Raw genomic sequence first — 26,680 nt, forward strand, 5'->3', positions numbered from 1 at the left:
TGCGGCCTCTCCCGTTGCAGAGCACAGCCTCCGGATGCGCAGGCTTAGCGGCTATGGCTCACGGGTTCAGCCACTCCGCGGCATGTGGGATCTTCCCGGACCGGGGCACGAACCCGTGTCCCCTGCATCGGCAGGCGGACTCTCAACCACTGCGCTGCCAGGGAAGCCCCGCCTCGTTGCTTTTTAAAAGCATCCCCCTGTGGGCTACCTTTAAAAATACCAGTGCTCCAATCCCGCCCTCCACCAGTTAATCACATCTCTGAGGGTGGGCCCACAGTTGTTTTTAAAGCTCTCCAGGTGATTCTAATGGGCACCCAGGGTTGAAAACTCCTATAGGCAAAATAATGGAAGATCACTGTCTTTCAATGTGGATATGGACCGGTGGGTCTGTCAGACGCTGAGAGAAGGGTAACCAGAATGAAAGGGTTTCTTTCCCTCATTTGGAAGATGTCTGTCTTTAGAGGGAACAAGAGTATTTCTACCACAGCCCCAGAGGCCAGAAAAACAAGATGGCAGCCCGGAGAGGCAGGGAAGGGGGTCTTTGAGGTTATCCTGGTCCTTCGGTGTCAGAGTGGAGTCACTTCAGAAGGGAAACCCAGTCAAGTGTTTCCCTGCTCGGAACAAAACCTGTATGTTAGCGATGAGTGTATAGCAGTGAGCTGTGATATATTTTCCTCACTTCCTTTGGTTTTCCCTTAAACTTCAGTAAAATTCTTTCTAAAAATAATTCCTACCATCATGATTCAGCTGAGCTGAGGGGAAATGAAGAGAGGGCTTTGGTCTGGCTTTGGGCTGGAATTGTACCAAGGCAGAGGCAGGAGCCCGGGGGGCAGGGCAAGGTCGGGAGGGATCTGTCGGAGAAGCTCAGGGAGCAAGAAACTTGGGGGGGGAGAGGCAGGGGCGGCTCTCACAGCTCCTCGCCCACCTGAAGCTTCTCCTGGCCTTCTCACTGCTCAAACCTTGGAGGGGATGTAGTCCCATCCCACCTGGCAGGCAGATGAAGGAGCCCCAGCGGGCCCAAGTCAGGCTGTGGTGGACAAAGGAAGCCTGCCATCCGGTCACCTGCTGTCTGGGAAGGCCCGGGTGGTATCAGTGGGATGAGGGAAGGAGCTTCTCTTGATGGCAGCCCCCCTTTCCTGCTCACTTCCAACCCACAGAGACATTTAAGCGGGAAGGCAAAGTAAGCAACACCTATTTACTCAGCCAGGGACCCACTCCCTTGGAATGACCTCCCCCAGCACTCCTTCCACGTTCTAAGTGCTTGAGAATCTGGATGAGGCCCTTACTGAGGCGGGCACGGAAAACGATGAGGAGGTGCCACCTCAGGTCCAGAAAGTCCTCACATCCCCTTAGGGAGTTGTGCCCTCATTGTGCCCTCAGGGCAACTGGGTCCTTGAGCTCTGGACTCCTTGCTCGGTTGAAGGCACTGTCCCTTCTGATGCAGTGCAGGGACCTGCTCCATGGCAATAAGAGATGGAAGTCCCCCTGGGAACCAGGAGAACTGCCCTGCTCCCCATGCAACAAGATCTCTACCAACCCCCTGTGCCTCTCAGAGGCAAAGCCTCCTCTGAAGCACAGACGCCATCATACAGGGGGTCAGACAGCCTGAGTGTAAGCGCAGGTTGTGCAATTACTGCCCATGGGAACCCAGCTCCTGGACCACTGACGGCAGCCTCCTATCGGTTGATTGGGACAACAGATGATTCCTGAAGCCTCTGTAAGAGCTGACTTTGTAGGTCTTCCTCCACCACCTTCCACCAAAAGAAGTTCTCACCCCGAACCTTCGGGGGCTCATTTTGGATACCTGGATTCCGAAAAGCCACCGTCACCAGCACGTTCAGGCAGATGCCATCGGTTTGGTCTTTGCCCAGGTGCTGCAGTCCAAGCAACCCCTTGGTCTCCACTGCCAAGTGGTGCAGGGTCAGACACTCCTGTAGCAGACGCAGGACGGCCACCTTGATGCCACCCCTCTGCTCTATGGGAGCAAAGCCACAGGCGGTGATGGGCAAGTGAGGCATCCCCACTGTGCCCACCAACACCCACACTGTCTGGACACTGGTAAAGGTGGCTACGAGCCGCTGGCAGACCAGACTGCAGGGAAGCTCTTGGGGCAGAAGGAGAGGGTGCCTGGCTTGCTGGCGATACTGGGCGGCTAGCTCTATCAGATGCAGAATGTCGTGGGCTCGCAGCGGGGTGGGCAGCGAGGTTCGTGGGTACCAGCCAGCCTGCAGGGACTCCGCATCTGCCTCCTTGGGAGTCTTGAGAATTCCACCTGGGGGTGATGTAGGTGACAGGGTAGGGGGAAAGGTATTATGCTGAGGGAAGTGCTGGGCCTGGCAGTGTAAAGGGCCACCCAGGCATCTAGCCCTGACCCAGGGGAGGCCCCGAGTCAAGTCCTCAGGATGGAATCTGGAGATGCCAGGTTTGTACCAGCCAGAACAGGGGCTCATCTCACCTGAGGACAAGCTGGGGAAACGGTGTCAACTGCCCTCTGCCCACACTGCCATCCACTGGGCCATACCTGTGGGGCGAGCGAGGAACACAAAGCGGATCCAGGAGGGGCCCCGCTCCTCCACAGATAGCAACGTCAAAGGCTCACATTGCAGCCCGGCCTCCTCCTTCACCTCCCGCTGCAGCGCCTCCACAATGGTCTCCCTGGGCTCCATCCTCCCCGCGGGAAGGTACCACGACCCACGGCACTCCTTCTTAGCCTCCTGGATCAGTAGCACCTCATCCTGAAGGGAGAGGAAGGATCCTCACCCACCACAGCCGGGATGGGAGCTCCTGGGGAGCAACACAGCCAGCAGCCTTTGCTTGCCCTGGGTCCATAACGAATCTCAGATACAGCTGCTCAATACCCACATTCTGGGGGACACCCTGAAATTGCTGCGCTCTCCAGGCCACTGGCCCTTGTGTGTCTGGAGACTGAAGCTGCCTCTGCAATTCATCCCTCTTTGCACTCAAGTTTCCATTTCAGAAAGGGGCTAAGATTCCTGGGAGCTGCTTCAGGGGCTGGAGATTAGGTGTCCCAGCGAGGGCTGCGATGTGTCCTGCACTGATTCATGTCTGCATAAGTCACTGCATATCTCTCACCTCCCCTTGTGATTTATAAACTGCTTGTGGCCAGTCCTCACAGTGGAGTCTAGACTTTGAAACACACTCCAAACCCTCACCCCGTACAACTCCTACCTATGGCTCCGGCCCCTTCTAGCTGTTGTCACAGCAACTTGTACAGGGATCAGCACCAAAAAGAGCATCACACAGGGTGTCAGAAGGCCTGAGTGTAAGTGCAGGCTGTGCAGTTACTGCCCATGGGACCCAGGGGAGGTCTCTGAAGCACTGGACAGGTCTTTAAGAGAGCCCACTCCGCGGCGGGCACTGTGCTAGATTCTGGGGAAAGGAAGAGGCGTAAGATAGCCTCAAGGAACTGAGGCCTAGAGGGATGGGACAGGCAGGCTCCTGGGCCTTAGTTTCTTTCTTTGTACATCGGGACAATCGCAGGGCTGGGCTGCACAAGGCTCAGATGTAACTGTGAGAGTGCTTTGCAAAACTGGGAAGAGCCACACACCAGGAAGCGGTGCCTGTTGCCGGTATGTCCTCTGTCCCCACCGGGGTTGCCTGCGAGCCCGGGAGGCCTGGTCGGTGGGCCTGACGGGCGGACGCTCACCTGCTCGTTGAGGAACACGGCCAGCACCACGTAGCAGACGTTCTTCCGCAGCCGCACCTGCGCCGGCGTCTCCCCGGCCGGCCCCGAGTCATAGCTCTGCACGCGCAGCCCCCGGCCCCCCAGAACGGCCGCCAGCGTCCCTGCCAGGTCTTCCGAGGCCATCGGGTCCCCAGGGAGAAGGCGGGCCCCCCGCAGACCGGCCAAGCCGGGTGGGATGAACTTGGGTGACCGTGGAACGCGTCGCACTCACACCCTCCCCCTGCGAACTCGGGCCGGACGCGCTCGCAAAGCGGAAGCGCCCGGCGAGCCCTGGCCGCTGATAGGCTGCGCGTCACCGCGACCGGCCCGGATTGGCTAGCTCGCGTCTGTCACGGTGGGGCGGGGCCAGTCCGTAAAGGGGCTGGGCACCCCGCCCTGGCAGTGCGGACCCCGCCCCATTTCTGCCTCTCTATCGGTTTCTCCTCTCTCTTTCCCGGCGCAGCCAGCCGCCAGCCAAGCTAATTCCTCCCGCGCGCACTTGTCTGCACCGGTCCCGACGATGATGTCATCCTGCCCGCAGGCTGCGGAGCGCCTCAGCGGCCAGCGACGGTGACGTTACAAGCCCGAAGACGTCCCCCGGGCCCGAAGCTTGGACCCACTGTCCAGCTTTTGTCGTAAACAAACCACGGCCTTGCCCGAAATGACACTTCCCAGATAACCTTTCTTCACTAAAAATGGACTTGGCTGTCACGTGGCAGGGAGGACACGAGCTCCTGCCTTGGAGGAGATTTTGATCTAGTTGGAGACGTGGACGTAGACATATAATGGAAAGTCAACTGATTTATAAGCCAAGGACTAAAAGATTGATTTGGGCATGAGATGCTACAGGCGCTCAGAGGAGTGAGGGGAACAGAGCTGGGATGCTCAAGGTGTGCCTGGCGATGAAAGGCGGGATTTGGGGCAGAGATCAGCCTGCCCAGCCTTCAGTATTCTCCCGGCCCCCTGCCTGCCGCATTTCCCTCTCAGGGTCAGGGCCCTCTCCCCTGCGGGGGCCGGGTCCTGCTCTTTGTTGTCCACCCCCCCCGCCCCCGCACTTAACGGAGCCCTGGGATATTGAGAGATGGTGTGTGGGTTGATTTGGGGAGCTCCTGCTTCCCCTGCCGCCTGATCTTTCCTCCTCAGAGCTTCCTTTAACCTCCTCCCAGGACAGGAAGGCAGGGCCAGCTGGAATGAAGCTGGAATCAGCCAAGTCTGAGCTCTTCAGCCCCAGTGAGGGCCCCCCTTTCCCTCCTGCTGGCTTTGGGCATGTCCCTTTTGGGGGAACAGTAGCTTGGTGGAGCAGACAAAGCGCTGGACTTGGAGCTGGATGCCCAGCCACTGCTCCCTGGCTGGCTCTGTACCCTGAATAAGTTGTGGGCCTGTTCGCTCATCCTGTATGCTCCTAACAGCTCTTCCTTCCCAGGACTGTTGGGAAGGTGAGACATCATGAGAGCAGCTCTGTGGGCTGTCTGGCGAGGGTCACCACCACCAGGCAGCCCACCAACGCTCCAGGCTGGGCCCTCCTGGCCACAGCACTTGTTGCTACCACACAAAGGTGCATTTTCATGAAATGTGCCTACAGGGCCACCATGAACTAGACCTACTCTCGGGAATTCCAGCCACACCAGATCAGCCTCCTTAGGCCCTTCTCACATACTGAACTTACTGGAAGGTGCCTGGAGGCAGGGTGCTGGATTAGGCTGTGGAGTATCCCCGGGGGACCCGCAATCTTTTGAGGCACTTGGTGAACGCTGCTGCCCCTACCCCTATCCAAGACCTGTCACGTCCCAAACAACTGAACTCACAGGGCTGAAGTCAGGCCCCCAGGACTGCAGAGCAACTTGTCGATGTATTTGCCGCACATATATGCGTGCGTGCGTGTGCGTGTGTGTGTTTAGACCTTGCTTTTCCCATCTGTGAAGTAGGGACAGTGTTAGTCCCAGACTCCTTTCTGCCTCCCAGGGATGATTTGAGAGAGAGTGAGGTCATGTCTGGGCAGGGCTCTGAGAGTCTCAGAGGCAGCCTAAGATAAATACCAGATGTCCTAACTGACCGGAAGAGCAAAGGCTGCAGCAGACCGTGTCTCCACTCCCCCCATTATCACTGGGAAAAGCGCTCCTCTCCTGTTAAGTGGACCTAATCACCCCTGTGATGAAGAGCACATGAGAAACTTGAAAACCAGTTGTAAACTGTGAAGGGCCCCACGGGCAGAGGGCCCTTGAGGGGGTGTACCCAGGCCTTGGCAGATTCTGAGGGGGACAACGGAAAGTAGACTTTCTCAAGGTGCTGGGAGACAGAGCACACACCAGACTGAGTCAGGAGAGACCCCAAGACAGAACCGGAAAAGCCAAGGGAGGGAGGGGGTCTGAGATAGAAACTTCCAGAACCGGAAACAAAGGTAGGTCTCCATCAGGTTTGCTCTGCATTCTCCTTTCCCACAGAGGGCTGAGCACTGGCGGGCATGGGTGGCTGAGCAGCACAGTGGACAGAAGTGGCTGAACTGGTTGGCCCCGCGGTGCAGTGCTCCCAGCACCCACAGGAGCCAGGCCTGAGCCAGCCGTTTTGGGGCCTGTGGACACACATGCATGGGAACAGGAAGGCAGTATAGGCAACCTCAGAAACAGGCCAGGCAGGCAGGGTGGGGCAAGGGTGTCTGTGAGGCTAAAGTCATTTAGGGAGCAGCAGCCCTGGCCCTGGACAAAGCAGGAAGGGTGAGGAGGATAGTAGCCCAGAGTACGGGGAGGAGGAGGTCTGGCTTCAGCCTGTGCCCTGCCACTAGCTTGCTGGGTGACCTTGCGGGAGCCACATCTACCCTCTAGGCCATCTGTTAGGTGGATGGGTGGATCCTAAAACAGAAAACTGGTGAAATCCCAATAAAATCTGTTGTTTAGCTAATGGTAGTGTTAATTTCTTACGTTGCGATCACTGTGCCACAGTTCTATAAGATGTTATGGATGAAGGGTAACTGGGAACTCTCTGTAGTATCTTTGTGACTCAACTGGAAACCTCAAATCATTTCAAAATTAAAAGTCTAAAAAAAAAAAAAATAGGACTTCCCTAGCGATCCTAGTGATTAAGACTCGGCGCTCTCAACTGCCTAGGGCCCGGAGTCCCCACCTGGACAGGTTTCATTCCCAGGTCGAGTTCTGAAACATTTGGCCCACCTGCTGCTCGCTAGGAGCCAGACCCAATATGCCCTCAAGGGTGCTGTGACCTGCCATGAAAGGGGAGGCCTCAAAGAGGTTTGGAGGGGAGAGGGGGCCTGTTCCGGGGCCATCACCATCTTCCCACAGGAAGGACCCCGTGTTTGGGGTTCTGGAGTGACATCAGGACACGGCTATACAAGGTGAAATGTAGGTTAGGATGGGTCACTCCGTGCCACTTGGAACGTGATCAGCTCTGAAGTGCATGTACCAGAAGGAGGAGGACAGAGGGGACAGCAAGCCCATCTGCAAAATCCATTAACACGAAGACTGTAATGTAAATGAGGCGGCTTAAGTCAGGAAACTTGGTTCAAGTCCCAATTCTGCCACTAAAATTGCTGGGTGACCTTGGGTGACACACTTAACCCCGGCCTGCCCGTTTCCTCTTCTGTAAAATGGAAATAAGTAATATCGACCCCAAAGTTGTGATAAGGGATTCAGTGAGATCCCTGGCACATAAAGTGCAGTAGTTCCTTAATTTTTTTTTTGCTTTTTTTCCTATCCTGTGGAAAAAAATGAAAATAACCTAGCTTTGCAAACAATGAAGAAACCTAACTTTTTAAAAAATGAGAGATGATTATGGAAATCACTGCCAAGCCACTTAAGGGAATATACACAACCATTTAAAATAAAGGTTAGATAGCAACCCAGGAAATGATCACAATACATTTTTACAGAAGGAAACCCAGCATGGCTTCCATGGTGGCGCAGTGGTTAAGAATCAGCCTGCCAGTGCAGAAGACATGCGTTCGAGCCCTGTTCCGGGAAGATCCCCCATGCCGCGGAGCAACTAAGCCCGTGCTCCACAACTACTGAAGCCTGCGCTCTAGAGCCCGTGTTCCGCAACAAGAGAAGCCACCGCGATGAGAAGCCCGCACACCGCAACGAAGAGTAGCCCCTGCTCTCCGCAACTAGAGAAAGCCCATGCGCAGCAACCAAGACCCAACACAGCCAAAAATAAATAAATAAAATAATAAATAAATTAAAAAACCAAAACAAGACAGGAAACCCAGTACAAAGCACCCCAATTCAACCATGTGTAAAACAGGTCCCTGGAGAACAGACTAAAGGAAATACACCAAAAGACTAATAGTGGTTGGATTGGAGGTGAGTGGAGGTGGGTCTACAGGTTTCTTTTTCTTATTTTCTAAATGTTCTGAAAGTATATTAAATTTATAATTACAAAAATTTATTTCATAAAACATTCCCTGAACCACTGCAGGAACAACTGTAACACGAGTTGGAGGATGTTGTGGTGAGATGTACAAGGGCAGGGGAGTGGGTGGAGTCACACCAGAGGGTCCCAGGGGTAGGGAGGGGCTGTCAGCTGTCTCAGGCAACCGGCCAGTGGGCATGGGGCTGGCCATGGTTACCGAGGGCAGAAGGCTGGGCAGGGGCTCTCCCGGGCCAGACTCCCGGAGCTCCAGGTCAGGTCAGACAGGAGAGATGGGGTAGCCTGGAGTTCGTGGGGAGAGTGAGGGCTCCAGAATCTCTGGTGCCACACAGGGAGATGGCCTTGCTGCTGTGGCCCAGACCTTGGCCTTGCCCGCTGTCGCTGTCAGGAGTATCCTCAAGGGCAGCCCCCTTGGAAGGCTCCACCTGCTTCTCTGCGGGAGGGAGGGACCCTGCCCCCCACCCTAAGAAGAACAGGCAGGGGTGTTTGAGGTCCCCGTCACCACAGCCTCAGCCCCCTCCCACCCTGCTCCATTTCCACGTGTCCCCTCCCTCCCCAGTCCATGTGGCCTGCAGGAGCACGGCCAACCACATGGCAGCATCACAAAACAACAGCCTTTAATGGAAATCAAGAAGGAAGGCGGCGAGAGGAGGGTGCAGGGATGGGGCCTCGCCCATAGCAACCCCTCCAGCCAAGCCTGGGTAGTGGCCTGATACTGCCCCCTCCCCACATTTCACAGCTCTCCGGCAAGAGGGCAGGATGTCGGTGGCCCTTGTCCAGCACGCCTGCGGTGCAAAGGGCCGCCCGGGAGCCCAGGAGGATGTGGGTGGTATAAGCAGAGCTCGGGCACAGGTGAGACAACAGGAGATGAAGCAGCAGCAGCGGGTGTTGCTTAAGCCAGAATGATTTCCGAGGTCCCCCAAGGAAGGGCTCTTCGTCTCCTGGGTTGGCGGGCAGGGGTTGGAGGGAGCCGGTCACCCCCAGTGTGAGTCTGGTACCATGGAGAGGAGCTCGGGCCGGAGCAAGTGCCAGCCTGCAAAGGGCAGGTGCGAGCTTCAGTGGCGCTGTGGTTGTTGGCCTTAGGGCCCAGGTCAGGGGCAGGGAACGGTGTGCCCTGCTTGTGTCCAGAGTGGTGCTTGCGGGATTGAGCAGAAGTCCCCAAGTTCCCCAGTGCCATTCTCTGCTGAAGCTGTGGCTGGGCTGAGCACGGGTCTGCCTGCTCCCAACCCCTACCCCAGACACCTGGGATCCCCCTATTTAGCCTCTTGCAACGTTCCCACAGCCAACTTCACTGCTTGGAACACAGCCCAGTCCATCTAGGAGAAAAGGAGATGACAAGGAGTTTACAGTCACGCCCCGAGCTCTCCCTGCCGAGAACACCCTCCCTGGGTGCAGCTGTGCCGTGGGGGGAATTGGGCAGCACACCCAGGCTCCTGGCCAGTGTCACACTCACCTGGGCATAAAGCAGGCGGCAGTCAGGGGGCAGACTGGGCCCCTGGTGGCAGAGCTGAGCAGAGAGGGCAGAGGTCTCGGGGGACAGGAAGTGCTGAGTGACACTCACTGTGCTGACCAGCCCCTGCACCTGTGCCAGGGAGGGGGCGGGCAGGAGGGTCAGTGGGGACTCAGGATGACGCACCCTGCCCCACTGGTTCCTGAAGTCTGCTTCCCCAGATGACCCCCACCCAGCTCTCAGAGAGCAGAGGCCCTGGATCCAGCACTAGCCACCCCCAAAGGGCGTGGCCAAAACCAGGCCAAGGGGATGCCAGAGACGGCACAAGCAGAGTGGGCACCCAAGGACACAACGCCCAGTTGGTTCGATGACTTCAAGACCACTAGGCTTCTCCTCTTCCCCGCAGTGGAGGCGTGACTTCCTGCTCTGCCTAGCTCCAGAGGGGAACTGAGAGGGACTGAGAACACGCTGGGGAATGCCTCCGATACTCTGAGCTCTCCGCAGGGCCCCCGCCTGCACGCGCCGGGGAAGCACCTGGTGGGGAGCCCCCGCGGGCACCAGCACGGCCTCTCCGGGGGCCTGCAGCAGAGTCCAGCAGCTCACACCCCACTCTTCCCGCAGGCGCCGCCGCAGCCCTGCGTCCAGGTAGCAGCTGCCCGGGGTGCCAGGCTCCAAGTTTCCCGCCCCGGCCGGGCACACCTCAAAGAAAAGGAGGAATGAGCAAGGCGGGAGGCTAGGGCGGGGCTGCAGGAAGATGGGGCATGGGCTGCCCAAAGGCCAGGGGCACAGGAAAGAGATGCAGGGGTCAAGTCTTGAAGGGCAGGGGGCGGACATAGGGGTGGGAGAGAAAGGAGCGGGATGGTGAAGGGCTGGGGTCTCTCAGGTTGGCAGAATAGAGATGTGGCTGCAAGGAGCTGAGAGGAAAGGATTAAGCGCTCTGAGGCTGGGGGTCTAAATCCCCGCTTTCCCCAGGGCTAGATGCCTTGAGTAGCCTCTGTGGCCCTGGCCCTGGGCCGTCTGCTCCCTCCTTCAAAGGGACCCCTGTCTCCAAAACCCAGGAAGACGTCCTGCATAACCTCAACTCATACACTGTCTACACCAGGAGCTCTTAATTGTGGAGTCCTGGGAAGATCCTGAACTGTGTGCTACACTGTAGGTGAGCAGGTAGCTGTATGTCCCTGGGGAGACAATCCAAAGCATTCGTCAGATTCTTCTAAGATCCCAGATCCAGAAAAGGCACAACCACATGGAAGTTCTGACTCCCCAGTGGATGGACCGACCGGCTTGCCTGTCCAGGCTGAGGCCTCTGAAGCAGGCATAGCTTTGGGGGTCTTCACCGGCCCAACCAGAGCGGGGAGCTCCTTGGGTAGATGGGAACTCGTGGAGGCCAGGGCCCAAGGAACACCTGCAGAGGTGAACCCAGCATCGTGCTTCAGCTGCCCACCAGCTCCATCCAGCCCTTCAGCTAGAACTTCAGCAATTACTCCTGGGCTTAGGGCTCAGGCCTCCAAGACCAGGCCGTGGGAAGAGGGGGGCTGGTGAGTCAGGTTGCACCCTTAGGGTAACCCCAGGCAGGTGCCAAGGAAGTCCAACCTGGAACTAGAGCGGTGTTTCTAGGCCACCCAGTGAGAACACGCCCCTCAGACCTTCCCGGTGAATTATCGGGTTTGGCTATGCGGGACCGCCCACAGCCAGCCACGCCCAGAGCAGACAAGGCCGTCTATGTATGAAGGCGCGCTGCCGTCTGCTCCCCTCTGCGTGTTCCAGCACCTGCGTGCGTCCATCCAAGTGCGTGCGTCTCCTGCGGGCAGGAGGGTGGCAGTGGACAGCCACATCGACACCTGCATGTCCGTGTGTGTGCATGTGCTTGAGCAGGGGTGACACTTGGTGGGCGTCCTTTCCCCAGGACAGTCAGGGCTCAGCTGGACTTTGGAACCCCGGGGCCTTGCCCACCTCCCGCTCACTCCCTCCTCTTCTTCTTCCCTGCCCCCTCTCCCGGCCCCGTGTCTCTCTCCACCTACCACGCTGCCTCCCCTTAGCCCTTCCTTTCTAGCACCTCAAAGGGCACCTCCTCATAAGGTGCAGATTTCCGAGAGGGGAGCAGTGGGACGGATGCTCAGGTGAGCTTCCTGTTGCCCTTCGGCCAGCCCCACCTGGAGCCTGCAGCAGGGAGGCTGCCTGCCCCCAGGGGTAGCACAGTGTAGCGACCCGGGCTGGGAACAGCCACAAGCTCAGGTCCCAGCTTTACCACTCAGCTTCAGTGTTCTCACCTGCAAAATGGGAAAGCAGCAGTACCTACTGCACGGGGTGGTCGTGACAATTAACAGAGGTAATGTACCCAAGGCCCTGAGCACAGTGCCCAGCCTGTGGCAGCTCTTGCTTCATTTCATCACTAGGTCCCCCACTTTCTGTGCGCCCCACCGCACACCTCTCAGGAGGGCCCAGTCTGCCTTCTCTGTACTAGTGGAATCCAGCTCACCTGAGGCAAGGGAGCGAGCACACGGGACACACACACAGAGGGAGAGCTTCTGGGGCTGGAAGGGGAAGGGGAGAGCTCCCGGCTCCCTCCTCACCATCTGGAGAAAGCGGCGGATGCGCTGGGCGTCCTGTGCCCGGAACACGTGCCACACGGTGCTGACCTGGCTGCCCGGAGACCAGAGCCCCTCCCCATCCAGGGCTGAGAGGAAATCTGGGGGAGAAAGACGGCTCAGGAGGGCCCAGGGACAGCAGAGACAGCACCTCGCATCTACAGCTTGCGCCAACCCTTGCTTCCGGCCCAGGACGCACCTTTCTGTGTCCGGTGCCAGGCAGGCAGTGGGGCTTCAGCACGTACCAGGACACTGACCAGGTCGGTCACCTCCACACAGAGGTTCTTGGTCCCCAGGTGCCCACACTGTGGGCTCACACCTGTATGGAGGTAGAGAAAAGACACTTGGGAATGGGCCCCAGGACCTCGGCACTGACGCACGTGTTCTCGGAGATGACAGGAAGGGGGTAGGGACTGGGCAGGAATGGAGTGGATACTCACCATAGGCCGCCCACAGCTGGGGCTCCAGTGGACGCAGGACAGAGCCCCAAGGGAGGTAGGAGGCCAGGTTGAGTTTCCCATGGCGGGCACAGTACTCTGGGAGTGGCAGGCTGGCAGCCAGGCTCTCTACCCTGTGTGTATGGGGGGGGGGGTCACGCCCAGCAGGCTCAATCCAGGCACCGGAGACCCCGTCAAAGCCCCCAAAGCTAGAGTAACTTCCCAAGGCAAGCACAGAGCACTAAGCATCACAGGGCCAAGGAGGAGAGGCAGGGAGGCCCGGCCAGCCAGCCCTACGGCACCACACACCTGCTGGTGTCCTCGTCCCCCAGAGCTCTGTGCAGCAGGAAGACCGAGCCCGCATCTGACTTTGGGCGAACTAGGGGAAGAGACAGGAAGGCCATTGGCCCGGGGAGGAGCCTCCTTGGCCCAGAGGCCCTGCTCCCGTGGCAGCAACAGAGTCCAGTTTCTGCTCTGGGCTCTGCTTCCAGCTGCCCCCAGGGTCACTCTGGGACTTCGATGCCCCCCCGGCATCATAGGGGCCCCCAGCTCCTCTTCCCCACATCAGGGATACTCACTCTCAGGCCGGGAGAAGCCCTCCCAGAATGTTGTGCTGCCCAGCCTTGCGGGCTGGGGAGGTCTGAGGGGGGTCAGTTCCTGCACCTGGCCTCCAAGTGCCCCTAGAGCTTCTGTCCCCCACAGGTGGCCTTGCAATGTCCCCTGAATCCCTGACACCAACACAGGCTGTAGTGGGAAAAGAAAGGGGAACACAGGGAGAATGGATGGGGTACCCAACATGGCCAGGCCGGGGCATGGTGTAGGGGCACCAGAACGGCGTGGGGACAGGCCCTGTTGTTCCCTCTGAGGGATGGACCAGGTCTGCCTGGGCCTCGGGATCAAGGCCCTGAGGGTAGGTGAGGCTGTGAGAGCTGGGAGCCTCACCTGGCCCTGCCTCCAGTGCTCCTGGAAGAGGTGGAAGCCTCGCGGAGGCCTGGGCTCCTGCAGCCACAGCAAAGCCCCAGGGGGAGGCAGCCGGGGCCGCACCGGTGAGAGGGGCAGGCCCAGGCCTTTGCGCAGGCCCGGCCTGGCCCGCAGCCCCGGCCCCAGGGCTCTCTCCTGAATCTTCCGTTCCACTACCTGCGCTATGATGCTGTCCAGGATGTTGGTGATGCGGTCGTCCTGCGGGGAGGGAGGGGCGGAGAGGCAGGCGTGCTCAGGACCTGCCTGACCCTGCAGGGAAGGCCAGCCCAGTTTTGGCCCCACGCCCCCAGCCCTCCCTTCGTGGCCTCGCTCACGCTGGGCAGGGCCGGAGTGACAGGAGCGAAGGCCATGTGTATCCGTTCGTGCCCCAAGCAGAGTTTGACAGCAGTGGAGGCCAGTAGTTCACAGAGAGAGGGACAAGGCAGGGGCCCTTGGCCAGCACGGTCCTCTGCCGGGGTCTCTCTGGAGTCTGGGGTCTCTGTTAGGAAGGAGAGTGGTGAGGGGCTTCACCTTTCTCTCGAGGCTCCATTGCCCACGTGCTCTTCCCTCCTCTCCCAGCGGAGTCTGCTCTGTCCTCACTGGCACTGACCATCTCAACTCTGGTCTGGATGCACTTGCCTCCCACCAGCTCTCCTGCCAGCGTGTCTAGGACCTCTCCAAAGGAGGGGCTCAGAACAGGGGTCTGGCTGGAGAGGGGTTAGGAGGCTTGTCCTAAATTTTATTTAGGTTTATTTTCTTTGGAATGACTTGACAAGAGAGATGTTGATGGGGGGTGCTGGGGGAATGGCTAAAGCCATTCCAGTCTCTCCTGGGGATTCCAGCCTGGCTCAGCCTCCCCCGCACAGTCTGAGCAAGGCGCAGGGGGCTGCTCACCCTCTTTAATGTCCTTGGTCCTGTTGGTATCCCTGTTGCAGGAAGGTTGTGGAGTTGGGGGAGTTTTCTCCGTCGGCTCCTTCTGTTAAATCCAGCCGCCACCCCACCCCCCATCCAACCAGAGATTTAAAAATGGCAAATGCATCTCAATCCAATTCAACCCACAGGCATTAACAGTAGACTCAATGTTAAGTCCTAAAATCGTGTTTACAAGGAGTGAAATGTCATATGATACAACGTTAGGTGGAAAAAAGTTGCCCATGGACTTATGCATACAGCACGATAAAGTATACTCAAAAGAGGCTGGAATAAATATATAGGCAAATGACTGGAAAGAAATATGTCAAAATGGTAACGGTGGTATTGTAAGCCACTGCTGTTTTCTTCCTTATTCTTGTCTGTATTTTCCAAATTTTCCACAGTGGGAATGTGTACGGTGCCTGGCACACAAAAGGCATTTGATAAACCCTCTCTTGAATAAATGACTTTTATAATAAAAACATGAACTTCATAAAAACTTTGTGAAATGCACACTGAGCACCTGCTCTGTGTCAGGTGCGGGGAATACTGAGAAGGTGGGCCGACACTCCACCTGTAGGAGCCTGCACCTGGGAAGTGGAAAGACAGGACTCCAGCAGCTCTAGCAAGATGCTGGAATGAGCACAAAGAGGGTGGGACCTCCAGGCAGACAGAGAGTGAGGACTGCTGCTGGGCGGGGTGGGGGGAGGTGGGGCAGAGGCTGGAGCTCACTCCATGGATCCTCATCCCCAGGGGAAGAAGAGAAGAAGCCTGATTTCACCCAGCTTCCATGTCCCTCATCATTCCCCTCAAAAGAGAAGGACCAAACCCTGCCAAAGTTAGGAATTTGCAGACACACCGCCTAATCCTGGGGCGCACCAGCCAGTGCCCTGTCCCGTGCCCTGCTTCTTACCTGCTGGCCCCCATCCCCAGGGGTCCACACCCGGGCATCAGCTTGGCAGGGGCAGTGCCCCCGGATGTCAAACTTGACCCAGACCTGGTGCATTGCAGTGCTCAATTCTGCCAAAGCTGTGAGGGGGAGAGGGGAGATGGAATTTGCCAGTGACTGCAGACAGGGGGCCACTTCCATGTTGCTTGGCCTCATCAACCAGGAGAGCATGGGATCGGGCCTGAGGGGCATCCAAACAGGAAGCTGGTCTCCCCCAGGACCTGCCCTCTGTACGCCCCACCCCTCCAAGAAGGCTCACCCTGGCTGGAGACAAACTGGGTGAGCATCAGGGAACAGGCACTGTGCCCAGCCTCCTGGGTACACTTCTCCATGGACTGTTCCTGAGAGCCTGTTGGGGGTAGGAAAGGAGAAGCTGCAGGTCAGGAGATCAAGATAAGCCCAGGTTAAGGTCAGGGAAGAGGAGCAAGGGCACGATATCTAAATCGGGGACCTTGAGAATCTACAAAACATGGGCTTTCTGGGAAACCTGAGTTCCCTAGTGACATAGGATCCTTTGCTTGCAGAACGCAGAGGCGTTAATATGCTGAGTGCGTTGCAAGATGCGAGACAATCATGTAGAATATGGTGTTCCGAAAGGTTTCTGACTCTGGAACTCTTTTTGGCCATGTCTATTGGAACACTGGGAAATTTCAAGTGTTGAGGTGGCGGAATTGAGCCAAGGGAGAGAAAGCTGAGAACCTTGAAGAGAGCAGGACTTGGAATCAGAAGACCTGCCTTTAAATCCTGGGCCCAACACTTATGAGCTGTGTGACCTTGCACAAGTCACATAACCTCTCTGAGTTTTTCTCATCTGGAAAACGGAGGCCATAATACCTACTTCACAGCATTGTCAGGTTTAAAAAGGTGCAAGCTGAACAAGGTGAGAGATAGAGAGTAGGCACTCGGCTTCTTTTAAGGATATGGGCATGGCCCTCTGATCTGGGGAGAGGAAAAGGTCTGCTCTAAAGGGCATTGAGCAGTGGTAGCTGAGGCTGCGGAGGGAGACTTTCTCAGGGAGCCACAGCCAAGAAATGACCATGAACTTTTTTTTTTTTTTTTGGCCACGCCACGTGGCATGTGGGATCTTAGTTCCCCAACCAGGTAGCGAACCCGTGCCCCCTGCAGTGGAAGTGCAGTCTTAACCACTGGACTGCCAGGGAAGTCCCTGGCCACGAACTCTAGAGCAACCCTCCCGAAGCCCCCAGCTCCTTTCCTACCTTCTTTCCCCCTGGTCCTCCAAGCGCCCGCCATGCGACCACAGGCCACACACAGCCGGTGGCTGCAGCAGGGGCATCGCCAGTGGGTGTTGAAGAGTCCATGGTGGCAGCGGCTACAGCAACGTGGAATGCCTGGGTTGTCCTCTGTCCCGGCTGGCCCCTGGCCTGCTGACCACAGGAGAGAACAGGGTCAAAGGGGCCTCAAGTCAGTGTCCCCTTTGAGGACCTCATGTGGAAGGCCTCCAGGAAGGGATGGACACACAGGAGCAGTTTCCACTGAGGGGCTGCCCCAGAAGGGAGACAGGCTCCCTTGCAGGCACCCTTGAGTACTCGACAGCCCCTGTAAAGAACCTACTCGCTGCACCGTCCGTCTGCAGCCAACCCTCCCAGGCCAGTGCAGGCTGCACCTCCCCGGCGCCTGCCCCAGGGCTCCCTGAGCCACAGGACTCCCAAAACAGTCCTTCATCTCCCCAGCCCACAACACAGTGGTGTTTCCTCAGGGGATTCCTCTGTATCTCAGAAGAGGAAACCTTGGGAGGCTGCTCCTTCCCTCACCCAGAGTTTCAGACCAAGCCCTTGTTGGTAGGTGGGAGGTTGCCAGTGAGCACACGTTCATATACTCATCGACACACACTCGTCCCATCCAGGGCTGGGTGCTGGGGATTCAGAGCTGGTCAGGACCTGGCACTTGCACTCCCAGCACTCACATCACAAGGGGGGAGATGGGCCCATAAACATGGTAATGCTCCTGGCATCATGGGGTGGGTGCTAGAGTATGAGTGGGCTGGAAGGAGGAGGGTGGGGACAGCTGCACAAACAGCCCTGAGCGATGAGTAACTTTTCATTCACCAGGTAGGAATGGAAGGGAAGCGCGGTCCAGACAGAGGGAGCAAAGGGTGCCGAGGCCCGAGGGGGCGGACGAGCTCAGGTGAACCAAGAGGGCCGGGCAGACCGTGATGCTGTGTGCCGGGAACCGTGATGCGGTGTGCCGGGGAATCGGGGCGGAGGGGGTGGCAGGGTGGACAGGGGCTGGCTGTGAAAGGGGGAGGGGCTGGACTTCCTGGGACAAGAGGGAGCCACCAGGGGGTTCCATCCAGGGAGTGACAAGACGGCAGGAGTGTCTTGGCATTCCCTGTGGAAGGGATGCAGGAGGGAGAGCCTGGAGCCAGAGGGATTAGCTGATTGCCTCCTCCCATCTCTAACCTCGGCCCCAGTGCTACCAGCTTCCCAGGGCCCAACCGCCCTACCATCCCGGAAGCCTTCCCTCCCTTGCAAAGCTGCAGGGAGCTCCGCCCGACCCCCACCTCCCTCCCGGTGCCCTTGCAGACACTTGGCATTCAGTCTCATTTCCCCAGCAAGCCCGAAGCTCTTAGAGGGTTGGGCCAGACCAGGTTTTACACCTTGCCAACATCTCCCGTCCAGGCCAGAAACTGGAATACAAGTTGACTCAGCTGGGAATAAGGGCACAGTGGGGCAGGAGCTCTCCAGCGCTGGCAGCTGGTTGGTAGGCAGTGCTGGGGGAGGGAGGTCCCATGCTCCTGGTGAAAGCACTGACCACAGGACCCGGCCGTCCCGGGGTCCTGAACGCCTGGTGGGGCCTGCTCACCTTCCCGCTGGGCCCAGGCCAAGACCTCCCGCTCCCTCCGCAGCACGCGGCACAGTCGGTCTCCCAGAGCACTTAGCAGGTGCTTGGCGAGGCCCATGCTGAGCCCGGCCTCCTCCGGGCCAGACCCTCCTCCCTCGGAGCTGGCTGCTGAGTCTTCCTCCTGTGGCTGCTCCCCTCCCAGAGGCAATCTGGAGGTAGGGCAGAGGAAGGTGAGCAGGGAGCCCCACTGGGAGGATGCTGGGGGCAGCCAGGGGCAACAGACTCACCTGGGAACGGGCTGGGAGTGGCAGGCCGGCCCTTCCGCCTCACCAGCTGCCTGGGCACAGCTTTGGCACTGAGTCATGGCTGCCGGGGGAGCCACGCAACGTGTATCCTGGAGCCCTGGGTCCTGGAGGCTGGCCCTGATGTCTCGGGGTCCTGAGGGGACAATGTTGCTGGTCAGGAGGCTGGGCTTCCTGGGCTTCTGTGAACCCCAGGCCCTGCCTTAACACCCAGCCCGTCCCCACACACAGCCAGCGCTGCCCCTAGGCCCGGGCCTACGAGGCCTGATTCGGAACGAGGGAACCAGGCAGCTGGAAACTTCAAAAAGGCTGAGCCCGAACGTGGACTGACGGGCCAAGTTTGGGGCAGCTGGGGCGCAGGATCCAGTCGGTGGAGACTTGGGTTAGCTCCGCCTCAGCCTCAGTGATCCCGTTGGCTGTGTGACAGTGTGAAGAGACAATCCCGACGTGGACGGAGGGCGATGGAAGGTGAGAAGGCCGGAGAGTTTCAACACAGGCCACAGGTGCAGTAACCCAAGAAGTCGGAGGGGCCTACAGCTTCCCAGCCCAGGCAGAGGCCTGGAGGAGCACAGACAGACCCATGCCAGGTACAGGGGTGCAAGACCAGCGAAAGAGTCCTGATCCAGGCCCAGCAGTCTGGGAGGCCAAGAAACCGAGGCGACCCCCAAGAACCGAGGCTGGGGTCAGCAGTGCCAGAACCCTCCATGAAGGGCAGAGCTTGACAGAGGGGTCCAAGATGTGCCCAAGTCCTAACACTGGCAGAGTCCAAACTGAGTTCCCACGATCCAGCTGGCCCAGAGAGTAGTTGCTTGTTCCTGAGGCAGGACAAGGGGTCCTTCAGGAGATGTAATCCCCCCGATGGGGGATTTGTGGGACAAGTAATCACAAAAGTGACTGTTCGTTGAGTACTTGCTAAGTGCCGTTTACGTGAATGATATTGTTTGATCTTTGCAGCACTGTTTATGGGGTAGGTGCTGTCTTTATCCCCATTTTATAGATGGAGAAACTGATTCCCAGAGAGGTGAAGTAACCAGCCCAAGATCACACAGCACCAATCAGCAAAGTCAGGAGCCAGGTATTCTGACTCCGGAGTCCACACTCTGAACCCTGTCATTATACTGTCACCAAAACGCCATGGCTCGGGAGAAGGCACACGAAAATAGGAGCCACACGCTGGACGGGTCTGGACTGTACATGCTAAGGACTCCCAGAGAGCTATCCCATCCAGGTGGGCAATTGGACAGCTGGGTGTGATCCACTCATAAAAGACTTCTGATCCCACCTCCCTGCAAAGCCCCAGTCCCGGTGGCACCCTCCCAAGTAGGGCCCCCTGCAGGCCCTCCCCTGTCCCCTTACCTCTGTGGTCATCACGCTGTTCAGCCTCTGCCTTGTTCCCAAATGATGAGTCCAGCGGCTCCTGCCAACCTCTGGCCCCCTGCCCCACACTGCCCGGGAAAGGGCCGGAGGGGCGCTTGGCAGCTGGGCTGCCCACTGCTCCCTGGACCTCAGGGCTGCTTGCCCTCTTGAGGGCCCGCAGCTGGGCTGCTGGGCTTTCCTCCTCCCCAGAGCAGCTGTCTGGGCACCCAAACTGCTCAGAGTGTCGTGTGAGCCATGTCTTCTTCAGCTTGGTGTGATGGCTGGGCGGGCAGGCCCTGGGACCAGGGGCCTTGTTTGCTTCCTCGCTGGATTCACTCGGCCCACTGGTGCCCCCCTCCAGGTCCTTCTGGCACTTCCCACAAGGGCCAAGACCTCCATCTCTAGCTGGTGGGTGAGGTGAGCAACCGTCCACCTGGGTGGTAGGAGGCCCAGGAGAGGGGCACCTTGATATGGCTGATGGCCTCAGCTGGTACCCAAGGCTCCCGCCTCCCGGTACAGCCCAGACATTGCCATGAACCAGGCCTGGGGAACAAGTGGGCCACGGGGTCGGGGGAACAGTGTCTGGATGCCCCAGGACAAGGGGGCAAAGATTCTGATGCCTGCCGACTCCTGTCTCTCCAGTTCTCTGGAGATGCCCACCAGGGGCTGAGCCCAGCAGCCCAGGTTCCACAGTTGCCAGTGGCTCCTTTGCCAGCCTGAGAATGCTTGGATCCTTGCGGTAAAAACCCTAAAGAGAGGAGAAGGGATTAAGCTCGTGCTGACTTTGCTTCCCAGTGCTTAAAAGGATGGGCAGAACTGACAGCCAGCAGGTGTGAGCCTGTGTGGCTTTAAGGGTTGTGAAAATACTGAAGAACATACTGGTTAATAGGCACTGGTCCCCTAACTGCCTCCGCCACAGCCCTGGCTACCCCAGACCCTTCCCCAGGATTTCTCAGGCCTCCCCATAATCCAGCAACTAAAGGCTTAATGCCTGGCACAGTCAAAGGTCCTCCAGGATCTATTCAGATTGTGTGATGCCATGTACCACACTGGATTTAAAATATTTTTCTTTTTTTTTTTTTTTGATTTAAAATATTTTACATCTCATCCCTGAGGTGACCCTGGGGGTCACTTGTGGGGGAGGTGCCAGAGGTACAGGCCATGGGGCCACCTGCCCATCCCACTCCCAGATACAAGGCCTTGTCTGCCCCTCCCACCAGGACGAGACCACACATTCTGAGGCCCCAGTTCCCAGGGCCTTGTTCTGGGTGGACAATGCGTGAGTCAATTCCTGAAATGGCCCAAAGGCAGGTGAGGCCTAATGAAATGGGTTTGCTCAGAAGAGGAATTGCTTGGGGTTGACTATGTCTGAGCTGACAGGTTCCTCCTCTGCCTGGGTACCACCTTATCTTTTCATCAAAATGGAAGGGCAGGGCTTCCCTGGTGGCGCAGTGGTTGAGAGTCCGCCTGCCGATGCAGGGGACATGGGTTCGTGCCCCGGTCCGGGAAGATCCCACATGCCGCGGAGCAGCTAGGCCCGTGAGCCATGGCCGCTGAGCCTGCGTGTCCGGAGCCTGTGCTCCGCAACAGGAGAGGCCACAACAGTGAGAGGCCCGCGTACCGCAAAAAAAAAAAAAAAAAAAAATGGAAGGGCAGAGTGCTTTGGCCCCGGCAGGGTTGCTCAGGGGCCACTGAGCCCCGCTGCATGAGCCCCAGGTACCCTCTCGGCTCCAACACTCACCTTGCTGCCTAAGCTGAAGGCAGAGGGCACTTTGGGCTGGACTCCGGAGTACCCCCAGGGGTGTGGGGTCAGGGGCCAGTCACATGGACGCTCTGGGGGCAGGCTGGACACTAGGTAGGGTGGCAGGCAGCTGGGCACCCAGAAGGGAGCTTGCTCAAGGATCTTGGTCTCCAGAAGAAAGGGGCAGTGCAAGGGTCGGAAGGTCACAGGGTCACTCTTGGGAGGGCCACCGTTATGCTCAGGAATCAGTGGGCCGTAGCAAGGTGGGCACGCTGACCCACAGAATGCCAGCGGACGGGTAAGCATCGCCTCCTTCCAGCACAGCGCCTCCTTGCTGCCTGACCAGCTAGCCTTCCTCTCCCCATTCCGGGGACCTTTGCCCTCCACCAATGGGAGCGCGTCCTTTGGGCTCTGGGGGAAGCCAGGGGGGAGCCAGGAGCCTGGGGTGCTCAGGACACCCCTCCAGAAAGGAGCAGGCTCTCCCAGGCACAGTGCTGCAGGGCTCAGGCCATCTTGTGGTGGGGTATCCGGCTCTGGTCCCACGATGCCATTCTCAGGGGCTGTCTCCTCCCAGGCTGGGCTGTCCTTCAGGAAGCTGGGCGTACTCTCCATCACTCTCCTGCCTTCATGGGGCTCTCCCAGAGGGGGTCCCTGGAGCATAACCACCAAGGCATGAGCTGCTTAGGCACATACCTCAAGCACCCTACCGCCTGGTACAGAGTGGGCACCGCCCTGGCAGCCCCAAGGCACCCCAAACCAGTAAGACAAGTGACAACCTACAACTGGGCTCCACATTGCCTGCCACATGAGACTCGAAGGACCCGCCTGAGTGGGATGTTCCAGTGTGGGAGGTCATCCCTTCCCCTGAATGCCTGGAACTTGACAGCCCACCTGGGCCACAGCCCCTCAGTAGAGACTGCCGATTCTAGGATGACATGTCCTGGCCTTGTTGAGCCTGGAACTGGTCATGAGCCATGGGGAAGGACAGAGGGCAAGAACCCAAAAGATGAGCTCCGTGGAAGGCACTGCACTGGGAGACAAGAAGGTTGGATCCTGGCCCTGATCCAGTCACCTGCTGTGTGACCTTGGGCAAGTCACGTCACTCCTCTGGTGCCCTTGTGTAAAATAGGGCTGGGAAATGGGCAGTCTCAGAAGCCTCTTCCCTGGGCTGCAGTCTCTGGTTCTGGGGGTGCTGCTTCCCCACCCCCAGCCCTCAGCCCCACCTAGGCTTGTTTGGGTGGGAAGTGCAGACAGGGCAGGCTGGAGTCACGGAGGAAAGCAGGGCTGCTGCCTGGAATCTCTCCCTACACCTGGGCAGCCCCGAGTCTGCCTCTTCCAGGTGCCGTAGTTTCTTGGCTTCTAAGGCAGAGCCCAGGACAACTGCTGGGGGCTGGGAGCTCCACCACTGCCCCCAAGGGAGGGAGGGAGCCGGCACAGGGGAGGGGAATTAGAGGCCTCAGCTGGGATGGGGCAAGATGCCCCAGTCCAGCCGGCAGTGCTAGGGCGGCCGGTGGACGCTGGTAACTGCAGCCTGGCCGAGGGGAGGGAAGGAGGCGGGGAAAGCGGGCTGGGGCCCAGAGAGAGGCAAAGGAGGGAAAATTGAACGTGCGTGCAAAGGACCAGGATGACAGGTGGCACCAGAGCCCCGGCGCTCTCCCAGCACGGCCACGTTGGCCCACTGGGGGAAGCCCCAGGAAGGAGGGGAGGGAGCCCAGGGAGCCGTGACACAGGGCGCTCGGGTTTTCTGGGGCCACCGCTCCGACGCGATCCAGCCCCGTCGGGCATCCTAACTTTCAGAAGTGTGGCCAAGCCCAGAGGAGCAAGGGGAGCTCGTTCCCTGCGTGCGGCGCGGGCTCGGCTGAGAAATGCCCTGCTATGGGCGTCCCCAGAAGGCGCGCGCCCGGCGCCCCTCTCGGCCCTTACCTGGGCTTCACGCGCCGGGCGCGACGCGGGCGGCGGCGGTCTTTGTGGCCGACGCCGGGCGCCCTCTCCCCGTGGGCTGGCTCCGGGGCCTCCCGGCCAGCGGGCGAGGACTCGTTCCTTCTCCCGCTCTCTGCTCAGCGCGCTGGCTCTCTCTTTTCCCCGGGGCGGCGGGGGCGCTCTAGGGCCGCAGGTTGGAGGGGTCGGGCTCCGGGATCTGCAGGATGCGGCACACGGCGCGGATCGGCCGCACCAGCTTCTGGGCCGAGGCCGTGGGTTGCGCCATGGGACGCCGAGACTCCGTGCTGCGCTGCGCGGAGGGCCGGGCCGGGGCTAGGGAGCGGGTGCCCCCGGAGGGAGAGAGGGAGCCGGGCCGGGGGGATCGTGCGCCCCGGGTCGGAGATGGCGGAGAGGGGGGGAAAGGCCGAGGGGCCGGGGGAGGGGGTCGTGCCTGGAAGGGAGGCCGATCCCGTGACCCGGGAGAGAGGCACCAGCTACGGCGCAGCACGGCGCGGCGTGGCTAATGGAAGGAGTGCCCAGCGGAGAGGGCAGCAGGACCTCTGATCGCCATCGCCAGACGCGCAACTGAGAGTGGGGAAGCTGCTCCGCCGGTTTCCTCCTCCAGCACCCTGCGGGGAAACAGGAGCCCGAGATTCGGCGGCCCCGCCTGGGCCTGCCCCCTCCCGGGCCCCGGGGGCTTCCGCCAACGCCCCGGCGATGCCACCGGCTGCGCACGGGGAGAATGAGCCCTTTGTTCCCCCCTCCCCCCCGCGGCACCCGGGCGCCTGCCGAGAGAGGCTCCCCCGGGGCAGCGTGCCAGCTTCCCAGCCGCCCCACCCTCCCGTGGGCCCGGCCCCGGAGCCTGGCAGGCGGGCAGCACCCCCACTATAGGTGCCAAGCCCGGGAACTGGAGCAAAGGGCGGGAGGGGCCGGACCAGGCCACGATGGGGCGGGGTGCCCCCAGGGGTGCCAGGGCAGGGCTGCTGGGAGGGGTCAGTGCCAGAGCTGGCAGGGGCAGTCGAGTTCTCACGGGTCAGTGATGGGCGCTCTGACCCACGCCAGCCACCCTGTGCTTGCTGGACCACAGGCTCCTGATCCTCTCCAGCTCTGGCACATGGGCACACACGCTGACCCACGTCTGCCCTGCCCGGTCCTCATCTGGCCAAGCTGCTCTTCACCGTTCCAGACGCAAGCCCCGGTCCCAGGGCACAGTGTCCTGCCTTAGCAGTTCTAGAAAGGTCTAGGCTCTAGTCTGTTCCTGGTCTAAGGGCCCCAGTTTCACCAATTGTCCAGAGAGGAAGTGGGACCAGATGCGCTCCACCACCTGCTCCAGCCCTGTGTTCTGGGGGTCTGCGCCATCCTGTGCTCCTAGTGTTTCCAGGCCCAGCACTGGAGAGGAGCCCATGGGAGTGGCTCCTGGGAGGGAGCAGAGAGGAGAGGAAATGGGAAAGCAGGGCACCCTCCACCCGAGGAAGCATCCTGGCCCTTCTGCGAGGGTGGTTCCAGAGCACAGACACAAACAGACAGATTCAAACACACACAGACAGATTCAGACACACACAGAAACCCACACGCCCAACAGGCGCTTCCCTTCCCCTCAGGCACCCACGTCCCACCCCGCGACTCCCCTGCCTCCCTGTGGAAGCCATCCTTGGCCTGCCTTCACCCAGCCTGGGACAGAGAGCACCACCCACCCACCCCCATTCCATCGAAGGGATGAATTTTTGGATGCCTCTAGCCTTGTCCCAGGTCACACTACCATCCCTGGAGCAGGAAGCCATGAGGGCCGCCTGGAGGGAGCCTTCCTCCCAAGAGACTGGAGGGGAGGCCGGGATCCTTTCACCAGTTGAGGAGAAGAGGAAGGGTCCTGAGGAGAGGAGGCCTGAAGGGGTCGGCACCAGGCAAGACTTAGGTCATGTTGGCATAGATTCTCCTGGCCCCTTCGCCTTCCCCCAGAGGCCGGTTCTGTGGCAGGGCAGGCTGGTAGGGGTTGTTTACATGACTGAGTTATTAACACTCCCTTCCTCCCCCAGCTCCCCTGAGGGGTGGCCTGGACCTGAGTGTGCCAGGGGAAGTGATCCTGGAGGGTCTAACCCAGACTGCAGGCCCCAAGCCCCAAGCCCCAGCCTTCCGCTCCCAGGCTGGCTCCAGGATGTGGATGGAGGGCTGGGGTGTGCCTGTAGTCCCCCATCTGTGTCCTCTGGCAGCCAAAACTTGTGGGAGATTCCAGGGGGAGATTCCTGCGGCTTGAGGCCTAGAAGAGGCTGGGCAGGGCAGGGTGGGAGCCTGGGCTGTCCAGGCCCCGAGGGGATGGGGACAGCCCCAGGGGAGTGGGACAGACACCTCCCCCCACCCCCTTTGCCAAGTCTCCTTTGTCAGATCACTGTCTCTGGACTAGACCAGGACTCTCAGGACAGGCTCCTAAAATGCCCAGGGGGTCGTGGGGGGAATTGGGGTGGCGGGGGAAGGAACCCCTTTCCACCCTCGCCCAGCTCCCCATCCTGCTCTACAGCCCATGCCCCAGGCCCACAGAGCCCTTGTAGCCGGCTGTTCTGTGCCTGAGGACAGAGCGGATCTGGGGAGCCACACAAAGACACAAACAGAAGGAAAGCCACGCAACGTGTGGACACAATGCCGGATCCGTGGACAGAGGCGAGCGGACCAGCACCCCCAGACACGCATGGGTCCGCTCCGGCCCCGCAACGACCCCTCAAGAGCACTGACACACACACACTGATACACACATTCCCACTGACACGCGCAGCAGCACTCGTGAGCCAGCTGCCCTCACGCTGTCCCCAGAGCCCCTTACCTGGGCAAGCACAAGTGCCCTTCGGGCGGAGTAGCCCCCTGCCCAGGGGAGGGCAGCAGGCGGGGGCGGGGAAAGGAGCCCCGGAGAGTCAGGCCAAGCTGCCACTAATCCGGGCAGGGAGAGGGGGGGCACCCACACGTCAGAGCGGGGACTGCCGGGTGGAGGGCATCTGAGGACATCCCCTCCCACACACGCGGCCGTCTGGGCACCTAGCCCTACTTCCCCAGCCCCTCCATCCTTCAGACAGCTGAGGCTGGCCTCCCCCCACCCCACCCCCACCCTTGTGGCAACGCCTGGGGCGGGGGCATGGGGGAGGGGGGAATAACGGGGAGAATTCTCCTAGGACCTGGGGAGAGGGGCAGAGGCAGGGAAGTGTGGAGGTGCTTCTG

The 26,680-nt window shown here is 59.6% G+C and overlaps 3 protein-coding genes across 4 annotated transcripts; all 3 read right to left on the reverse strand.

The window, feature by feature from the left end:
• Positions 1-1,176: 1,176 nt before the first annotated feature.
• Positions 1,177-3,945, reverse strand: NUDT18 (nudix hydrolase 18). Its single transcript, XM_081237024.1, has 3 exons — positions 3,668-3,945; positions 2,522-2,735; positions 1,177-2,272 (listed from the first exon to the last, which is right to left on the reverse strand). The coding sequence occupies exons 1-3, from the start codon at positions 3,827-3,829 to the stop codon at positions 1,677-1,679; spliced, it is 972 nt and encodes a 323-aa protein (XP_081093150.1). The 5' UTR covers positions 3,830-3,945; the 3' UTR covers positions 1,177-1,676.
• Positions 3,946-9,315: 5,370 nt separating this feature from the next.
• Positions 9,316-22,171, reverse strand: HR (HR lysine demethylase and nuclear receptor corepressor; the record flags this gene model as incomplete). Of its 2 annotated transcripts, XM_081237624.1 has the most annotated exons (18): positions 9,316-9,378; positions 9,516-9,644; positions 10,047-10,211; positions 12,086-12,201; positions 12,300-12,419; positions 12,541-12,671; positions 12,847-12,916; positions 13,116-13,281; positions 13,480-13,716; positions 13,833-13,996; positions 14,392-14,473; positions 15,323-15,438; positions 15,618-15,707; positions 16,576-16,740; positions 18,182-18,369; positions 18,448-18,598; positions 19,819-20,566; positions 21,560-22,171. In XM_081237624.1, 18 exons carry the CDS (start codon positions 22,169-22,171, stop codon positions 9,316-9,318), a joined length of 3,513 nt encoding a protein of 1,170 aa, XP_081093750.1. The 2 variants fall into 2 exon arrangements, with proteins under 2 accessions (XP_081093750.1, XP_081093751.1); XM_081237625.1 differs by lacking the exon at positions 10,047-10,211.
• A 1,489-nt stretch (positions 22,172-23,660) lies between these two features.
• HRURF (HR upstream open reading frame) lies at positions 23,661-23,765 on the reverse strand (the record flags this gene model as incomplete). The annotated part of the gene is made up of 1 exon (XM_081237728.1): positions 23,661-23,765. One exon carries the CDS (start codon positions 23,763-23,765, stop codon positions 23,661-23,663), a length of 105 nt encoding a protein of 34 aa, XP_081093854.1.
• Positions 23,766-26,680: the final 2,915 nt, after the last annotated feature.

This window comes from Mesoplodon bidens (genome assembly GCF_964165515.1).
Source record: "Mesoplodon bidens genome assembly, chromosome: 6".
Classification (NCBI taxonomy): domain Eukaryota; kingdom Metazoa; phylum Chordata; class Mammalia; order Artiodactyla; family Ziphiidae; genus Mesoplodon; species Mesoplodon bidens.

Excerpts from the sequence above, each read along its gene's own strand:
- NUDT18 (XM_081237024.1), bottom strand. The coding sequence starts at position 3,829 with ATGGCCTCGGAAGACCTGGCAGGGACGCTGGCGGCCGTTCTGGGGGGC. Across the intron at positions 2,736-3,667 it reads CCGTGTTCCTCAACGAGCAG|GATGAGGTGCTACTGATCCA; the intron begins GTGAGCGTCCGC and ends CTCTCCCTTCAG. Across the intron at positions 2,273-2,521 it reads GTTCCTCGCTCGCCCCACAG|GTGGAATTCTCAAGACTCCC; the intron begins GTATGGCCCAGT and ends CATCACCCCCAG.